The 9187-nt window shown below is 35.3% G+C and overlaps 1 protein-coding gene across 2 annotated transcripts in view; it reads right to left on the bottom strand.

Moving 5' to 3' along the window:
* Nucleotides 1-722: 722 nt before the first annotated feature.
* The window catches only part of LOC131154204 (uncharacterized), a 57794-nt gene continuing 49329 nt past the window's right edge, over nt 723-9187 (bottom strand). Inside the window, exons 11-14 of one of the 2 annotated variants that reach the window (XM_058106816.1) lie at nt 3064-3148; nt 2397-2463; nt 2188-2295; nt 723-1126 (exon numbers count right to left, since the gene is read on the bottom strand). In XM_058106816.1, the coding sequence (XP_057962799.1) occupies nt 1002-1126; nt 2188-2295; nt 2397-2463; nt 3064-3148 (385 nt within the window). In that variant the 3' untranslated portion in view covers nt 723-1001. The remainder of the gene's footprint in view (nt 1127-2187; nt 2296-2396; nt 2464-3063; nt 3149-9187) is intronic. The other variant, XM_058106817.1, reaches the window with a different exon arrangement.

The following is a 9187-nucleotide window of genomic DNA, read 5'->3' as shown; positions in this document are numbered from 1 at the left end:
AAGCCATATTGGAGTGTTCAAATAGTGATTTAATCACTAGAGGACCAAAGCAAGTTATTTCTCTTTCATTTTCTATTGAAGGCAACACATACGTAATTGCAGTAACCATTTTGCAAACAGGTGTCGTTAGGATTACATAAATTCAATATTAAATAATAATATTATAAGTTGATAAGTATTATTGAGCTTGAATTTAATAATTTTGTTACCAATGAATTTAACTAGCGCTTAGCTCAAAATTTTTAAATTGAGCCAAGTTACAATATCCCATTGTGTAAGCTCAACTCAACTCAACTCAATCCTATATATAACAATACTCACACTTTTATTTTATTTTTTTCAGATTGCATTTTCTTTTGAGGCACATTATCTTAAATTGCACTCAATAAGATAATGTCATCCCAAATATTCTCACCTAATTTAAAACTTTAAACACTCAACATAAAAGTTTTCTACTGATAATAAACAAGACGATTTTATACTTACTAATTGCTTAGTAAAATGCTTCATTAAGTGTGTAGGCTAAGCATAACCTTGTTTTAAGTCACCTAACCATGTCAAACTATAAGACTCGTCACATTTTTAAATTCTAAAACTTAACATTTCGATAATCTCCCACAATTTTATGCTTTAAAAATCATCTAAAACCATATTATAAAATAATATAATAATAATTTCTCACGAAACAATTTATCACCTTTGCCACTTGTTGCACCCATAAATATGCAAAACACTTGATGCATACAAATTTTAGGCAGGCATAAGATACCCATCCTTAATCCACTGATAAAAGAAGCTCAAGATTCTTCAAAATCTTGTAACCATGAAGACAGTGACGAAGACCCCAGGTGGTTGTATTTGAATACTAGTACAAAGGGTAAATAAAACATTCTGCTCGATACAAACTCTACGCAACAAAAATGGGAGGCAACTGGTCGCATTCTTACTAAATTAAGATAAAATCTAATACAAAATGTACAAAAAATACACCAAAATGAATCTCAAGTATCAAGGGGAGGGTCTTCATGTCCAGAATCACTGTTTTGATCTCCATAGGTAATGTTGGTAGCATTCTCGTCTGTCAAAGCAGATGGAAAGCACCACACAGAAGCACAATTTTCATCACCTACACAATAGAATTTGTCATCAGTAACAATGTAATACACATTGGTGTTGCTCCTTTTGGTAAATGAACTTCTATTCAACAAGGAGACAACACACATAACAATGCAAAGTGCATGTTAAAGACACAGCAGTGAGGATTTATCACAGCTGAGGCACACAGTTCACTATCACCATTTGGTTCAAGAATCTCATAGTGCATGCTTATTCCAGTTATTCGCAAGCCAAGTAATGCATCCATATATAGGGAGGTCCAAGCAAGGTCCAAGCAAGACGTTCCAAGAAATGTAAGGCAAGTGACAAAGGAGAGGATAATAAGGGAGTTTAGACTTTTAAAAGACACTAGAAATTCACAACCTACAACATCTTTCTATTCAAAATTTTGAAGCACCAGTAAATAGAGTTCTGGCAACATTTTTGTTCTGTTAAAGTCGATCAATTTCTCTGCCAGGGCGCAGGGTAGGGGATGAAGTCAATTGTCTCAACGCTCAGTGTGCAATCATTAAACAAATGACAAAGCTGTTACAAGTTCAACATTTGTCACCTAATTCATAGCATATTGCCTGCAGAAGTAAATCCCAACCTCCAGAAGTAGGTGATGATTAAAGCAACGTGCAGTTTTGAGAGTGGGGGGAGGGGGGAGAAAGAGAGACTAAAATGATTTCACATGATAGACTTCTAGCTTGAAGCTAATGAAGAGTAAACAACTATGCTCAGGCATAGATTAATCCAGCTTACACCTACAACCAAATTCAATACAACTTCAGTGGCCAAACTTCAACTAAGGCCATAACTTCAACCAATTTATAGCTACCAAATTACCAACCCATGCTAGCATATTCCATTGCCTTCAGAGTTGGAATATTATATAGTTTACATCCAAAGTATATAGCATTCACAAAACTGTAATGGGACACACTGAGAACTAAAATGAAGTTTTGTTAAACAGCAAAAAAAACAAATAGGGACAGGAAAGAAAATTATAGCGAGTGCAGAAGCAGAATCTACAAATTAAACTGACAAAGTAAGGGAGTATTTTGCAGAATCAGAAGTCGCTGAAATTACCTTTCAAACTCCAGTCATTGCAGTCATCCGTAGTTCCAAATCTTCGCTGCCCTGATGAAGTGGCAGCCACAGGAAGAAATGGGTGGAAAGATAGAGCATTAACAGTATCTGCATGAAGCCAAACCAAACAATTGGGTATGGACAAGGTATATAAACAAAAGTTAGATACAGTACATCTCCTCTGGACGCAAAATACAAAATAGTGATACCTGATGCAGCTTGAAAACTTGAAATCCATTGCCCTGTTTGAAGATCATAGATATGTACCAAACCATCCTGGGAAAAAAACAACTATATAAATAAAATTGAAGTACTTGGTCCAATTCCTATGAAGCATGGACACAGGCACATGGAACAAGCTAATTAGTAAATACATAATATTATATATTAAACATATTATGCATAAAAATATTATTTTTAATAACTGTACACTATAAAAAAAAATACCATGCTTGTGTGTCTGTGTGTGCATTTTTCTCTTTTTTATTTTCTAAAATTCTCAAGATATTACTTCTTTCAATGTTAAATGTCAACAAATTTCATAGATTTTTTTCAAAAAACAAAAACTGTGAATGCTATTTTTTAATTATGATTTTTCATGAAAAAAGTAAAAGAAATTTATATTAAAAATATATATTAATGTCTAGAGCATATTTAAAAAAAGTGTTAGGATGTCCACCGCCTGTGCACAAAGTGCTAGTGACGTGTGACATTGAAAATACTTCTAAAATTCTGAACACATTTATGAATTGTCAAAATATGAGTCAGAGGGAAGCCCGGCAATAAATATCTGTGTTCACCACAGACAAGACATTGACACAGCACCAATATAGAAGTCTCATTACCACATAAAAAGAACAAAAGCTGAAATGATACCTGACCACCCGTGCCAAGATGCCGACCAAAGGGCTCAATATCAAACATTATTCGCTGATTGGTATATTCTGATGATCTGTAAAGCCTAATCATAAGGAATGCATGAGGAATGGAGGCATTTGTTTTGTTTCAATTTGTTTATGCAGGATAACAGCAAATTTGAATTAAAAAAAAATAGCATCCCAGTTTATTATATGACAATAAAATAAAATAAAATAATTCTGTATGGTATCAATAAATAGTGGAAAACAAATTATTAGCTTACTAGTTAATAAAGACCCTAGGGTTTTGTCATTGGGAAATTGGAGAAATTCTAAGGATAGAAAATAGAAACTTAGAAAGAGAGAATAAGGTTGATCACTTCAAGTGGATCTGCCTCCAAATTAGCCAAAAGCTTTGAATTTTGTTATTGCTTGAATGAAAAAGCCCCATAGGGTTACATATATATAGGATGGGGAACCCCACTCCTATTAGGAATGTGAAAAATCCCAATCCAAGTCCTTACTAAACCCAAACCTATTTCATTTAGAAATTATAACATTAAAAAGAAATCCCATTGATTTGGGAACCCCAACACATTAAATAGAAATCCTGATTGATTTGGGAATCCAAACAGTCCCTCCTCCTTCCAATAAGGCCTGTCCTCAAGGCTAAGCAGCAATACACTCTAAAAATCTCTCCTTAAGGATTGATTAGTCTCCCAAAGTTGCATCTTTAGCTAGTGAGTGAGACCAGTGAACTAAAACTTCTACAATGTCTTGACTGCTATGTTTGAGCACTCAACAATCTAGAATTGCTTGTGGCTGCACTTGAACCTCAGCAAGTGCAATATCAGGCAAGTGGTGCATAGTAACTTGCTCCCCTAACTTCTTTTTTAGGCAATAAACATGAAAATTTGGATGTAACTTAGAACCTATGGGTAAGTCAAGACGATAAGCAACAAGGCCTATATGTTCCAAGATCATATAAGGCCCATAGAACCGAGGAGACAACTTTATTAAAGAACAAACAATTATAGATATGAACAAACAATTATAGATATCTATCTAAAGGGCTGTAGCCTGAGAAAAACTCAATCTCCCACTGAGAAATCCCTTTTACTATGATGCTTATCACTTGTTTCATACGAGCTTAAGCTGCAACAAGATTTTCTTTAAGAATTTGAAGCACTCTATCTCGATCATGTAACTCCTTGCCAACTTGATCAATTCTGGAGGATCCAACTGATTATCTAACAAAGGCAGGAGGAGCTTGACCATAAACAACCTTAAATGGAATAAACTTGATGGAAGAATGATAAGTGGTATTATACCACTATTTGGCCAATGGAAGCCATCACACCCAATCCTTCGGTTTGTCACTAGCAAAGCAAAGAAGATAAATCTCAAAGCACCCATTAAAAACTGCAGTCTGCCCATCTAATTGTGGATGATAAGCAGTGCTCATACTTAAATGTGTTCCTTGCAAATGGAAAAGCTCCTTCCAAAAGTTGCAGGTAAAGACTTTGACACAATCACTAACAATAGACACAGAAATTCCATGCAATTTCACAACTTTCTCAACAAAAGTACAAGCAACACTTGTAGCAATATAAAGGTGAATTATAACACAAAAATGAGCATATTTTGTGAGATAGTCTACAACAACAAAAATAGTAGATTTACTATGAGAAGATGGCAATCCCTCAAAGAAATCCATAAAGAGATATCAATCCAAGCTTCTTCTGGAACAGGAAGAGGCTATAGAAGGCCTAGACTTGCCATTGTTTCACCCTTATGTTGTGGACAAACATCTCATTCCAACACAATCTTGTTGATTTCTCCCGTCATTTCTTTCCAATAAAACTCAAGAGAAATAAGCTCATAGGTTCTAAGAAGTCCAAAGTGACCAACCAATGATGCATGTAATTCTTGCAGTATGGTTTTCTTGTGGGTTGAATTAGGCACTAATAAAACCCTCTCTTTATATAGTAGTTTAAAGAGTCCCAAAAGTAGGAAGGGACTAAAGTTGTCTCTTCTAGTAGCCTTTAGATAATATCTCTAATCTCTGGATTTTGCAATTATTCCTTTTTGATTTGGTTAAGAGTAGTACATGTAGGTACAGAAATAGCTACAAGTTCAACTTGCTCAAGAAGTTATGAGAGTGCATCTGCCATCACATTCATGGCCCTTTTCTTGTAAATAATCACATAATCATAGCCCAACAACTTAATGACTCACTTTTGTTTTCCATGGAAGAGATAGTTGCTCCAAAAAACTTCAAGCACTTGTGATCAATTCAGATTTGGAAATTCTGGCCAATTAAATACAGTGTCCACTTTATAACTACATGCACAATCGATAAAATCTCTTTTTCATACACAAAATATGCTAATGTTTGGGATGGAGAAAGAGCCTTACTAGAAAAAGCAATGGAGTGTCTGTTTTGTACTAAAACTGCACCACTGTCAACTTCTGATGCATCAGACTCAATGATGAACACCTTGTTAAAATCTGGCAAGGCAATAATTGGTGTGGTGGACACTGCGTGCTTAAGTTTGACAAAGGCTTCAGCTTCCTCACTCTATTTGAATGCATCCTTTTTTAGTAGAGCTGTCAGTGAAGCATTAATCTTTCCATAATCCTTGACAACTTGCAGCAGTAACCAGTCAATCCCAAAAATTCTCACAGCATCTTGATCGTTTGTGGGATAGGCCAGTCTATCACCATTTGTATTTTAAAAAGATCAATTGAAACGCTTTCTTGGGAAGCAATATACCCAAGGTATTTCACACACAATCAAACAAAATTGCATTTAGATTTCTTGACAAACGAATCATGCTCACGAAGAGTGATGAGTAAATTTTGCATTGGCAAATGATCTTCAAGATATGAGCTACATATTAGGATATCATCAAAAAATATGAAAATAAACTTACGTAGGTAAGATAAAAAAAAAATGTCATTCATGAGACTCCAGAAGGTGGAAGACTCATTGGTTAACCCAAAAGGCATAACCAAGAACTCATAATGGCCATTGTGAAATCCAAACACAGTCTTCTGAATGTCATCCTCAAGTACCCAATCTATAGTCTAAATCTAAAGTCGAGTAGTCAAAATCTCAAGTCGAGTTTGGATAAATGTTGGGCACCTCCCAACTCATCTAATAACTCATCCACAATAGAGATGGGATATTTATCCATCACAATGCTCTTGTTTAGTGCTCAATAATGGACACACATCCACCAAGAATCATCTTTTGTCTTCATCAATAAGACAAGAGAAGAATATGAATTGACACTTGATTGAATTATGCCAAAATTTAACATTCCTTTCACCACCTTTTCTATTTCTGCTTTCTGAAAATAAGGATAGTGAAAGGATGGGCGTTAGTAGGGACATTCCCTAGAAATAACAAAATATGGTGATCACGCGTTCGCTAAGGTGGAAATTTCTAGGGCTCCACAAACAACTCAGAAATTCTAAAATAAGATATCTAGCCTTTCATCCCAGACAAATTGATGTTGTAACTCCTCTAGTGCTCGAACTTGTCTCAGGAAGCCATGTCCTTCCTTTTTAAGAAGCTTCTCCATATAATGGCTTAAAACATTAGTGACATTACCACAATGTTTGTCTTCAAGAGTCAATCTATTACCTATCATGATGTTCTTCATAACTAGTTTAGAAAAATTCCAAGTTATATCACCTAAAGCCCGTGACCATCAATACCCAAAGCCACTTCATAGTCTTCTAGTAGTAGCAAAAGGAAATCAATATAAAACTCATGATTTTGCATAGTAAGTTTAACTTTTGGACACTTGCTCTAAAATGTCAAGGTCCTTCCATTTGCAACCTTCGCATTAAACTTTTCACATTGTTCCATAGGATAGGCTAGTTGTTTAGCAATTTTATAATCCATGAAATTATTAGTACTACCCTTATCAATTAAGATAATGACAAGTTGGTGTTTTTGGGAAGCCACTAATTTTCATGGTTTAAGAATTAGCATACCCAGCTAAAGAATGAATTGAAGAAGTGATAGATACATCATTTTCATCAAATCCTATACCTTCCTAATTTGAATCAGCACTGTCATCCTCAACCTTTTTTGCCTCCTCCACTGGTTCTATCATCAAAGTTGTCCTTTTTGCAACAATGTCCTCATCACAATGCCAGCACAAACCCTTTGCCATTCACTATTTATATTCCTCTCGATCAATAGTTTGGTAGGAGGATTGCTGTGGGCAAATGATGTGAGAGTGTCTGCTAACATTCTGCTTGATAATGGTCTTGCTAAAGTGACGTCGTTCTTCTCCCAACTTCTCTTCTTCTAAAAGTGCAAAGGAATTACAACGATCATAGTCTGTTGCCACATACTTTGACCTCACGCCGAATGTCAAGTAGGAGACATTCAATAAAAGTACCAATAAGTTGGTTTTCATAACAATCTTTACTTCTATTCGATAGCCCTGCTAAAATTGTGTATGGTACTCCAAGATAGTGCTAGTTTGGCGTATTTTGGAAAGCTCTCCATCAATATTCTCATATCTTGTGGACCCAACTCAAACAAGTAATCCATAAACAAATTCACCCCATGAAGCCATTCCATGATGAGCTTCAAACCAGTCAGACCATTGAATAGCATCACCATCCAGACTAATAGAAGCAATATCAACTTTAGATGTTTCTGGGGTGTGGTAAAAGCGAAAGTATTTTTTGTCCCTAGAAACCAAACCAGTAGGGTCATCACTATCCCACCCAAGGAAATTCCACCTTCATACAAGGACCAGGATCATGCTCTCTTTGGTAACCTCCTTCACGCACATATGGCTACTCCCTGCGATTAGCAAACTTAAGGCAACCATTTTTCTCTCTTTCTAGGTAGATGAACAGAGTAGTTTAGAGAGGGATGACTAAATCTCTTCAAATTGAGGCTTGAACATACTATAAAGTTTAGCCTTCAGCCTAGCTTCCATCTGGGAATTTGTTGAATTTTCTAAGGCTATTATGTATGAGTAAAGATCACAAATTCCAAGATCTTGCCTTTGTCAACAAGTTAACGACATCCACAAGAATGCCGGATCTAATACTAAATGATAAGACCCTAGAGTTTTATTGTAGGGAAATTGGGGAAATTGTAAGGATGGAAAATAAAAAGAGAAAATAGGGTTGATCACTTCGAGGGATCGGCCTCCAAATTAACCAAAGGCTTTGACTTTTGTTATTGTTTGAATGGAAAAAACACATAGGGTTACATATATACGAGGTAGGGAACCCTACTCCCATTAGGAATGTAAAATGTCCCAATCTAAGTCCTTAATGGACTCAATCTCATTTGTGGTTTTGACTTTTGAGTTAATGAAATTTTTACATGTTCAGTACATTATGAAACATTCTAACATCCAAGCCATATCATAACATAATAAAAAAATGTCATAATGCTTTAAAAAAATTTCAAATCAAATTACAAGTATCTTTTATTGCTGACTGTCTTTCATAATAAAGATGCACATTAGAAAATGTGTATCTAACGCAGGACTGATTGGCAGGAGCATAGTTACCAGAAAACACCAGCACCCCTAGTAGAAGTGTTTAAAAGCAGACTGAAATTTCATTTTAGAACACTGAATCAGGTGATCCGTAGTTTTAATTCAATATTGTCCAAATGGCATTTTAATTAGCAAGTGTGGAGAATTATTGGGTTAGAATTCCATTTTCGGTCAAATATTTTAGAAAATAAAATGTCTTCTAGATATAGAAATATGGAAACATCTCCAAAATATACAAGTGTCACAGCACACTTTTCATCATATTGCATTTCGGAGCATGCATTGCACTGTGATCCAATTCCTGTTACATGAACAGGAATATTCTACGTTCTACATAACATTAGGTAGGAGAAAAAGGGGGGAAAAGGTAATTAATAGAAAATTAAATGAAATATGCAAAATTCATTGGAAAAGGCAAAAGCACAACTAGAGTTCTCAATTTCAATATTGCCAGCTCTTTGAAAACATACATGACAAAGCCTTTATATAGGCTGTTAGATTACCACTTTACCTAAACGCTTAAGCTATTAGGTTGTGGGTCAACAATGTATATCAAGCTTTAACACTCCCTTACACATGCAGCCCGACAGAACTTGG

Source organism: Malania oleifera, chromosome 4 (assembly GCF_029873635.1).
Source record: "Malania oleifera isolate guangnan ecotype guangnan chromosome 4, ASM2987363v1, whole genome shotgun sequence".
NCBI lineage: Eukaryota > Viridiplantae > Streptophyta > Magnoliopsida > Santalales > Ximeniaceae > Malania > Malania oleifera.
Note: the sequence above shows the minus strand (reverse complement) of the source record. Positions and strands in the feature narration are given on the sequence as shown.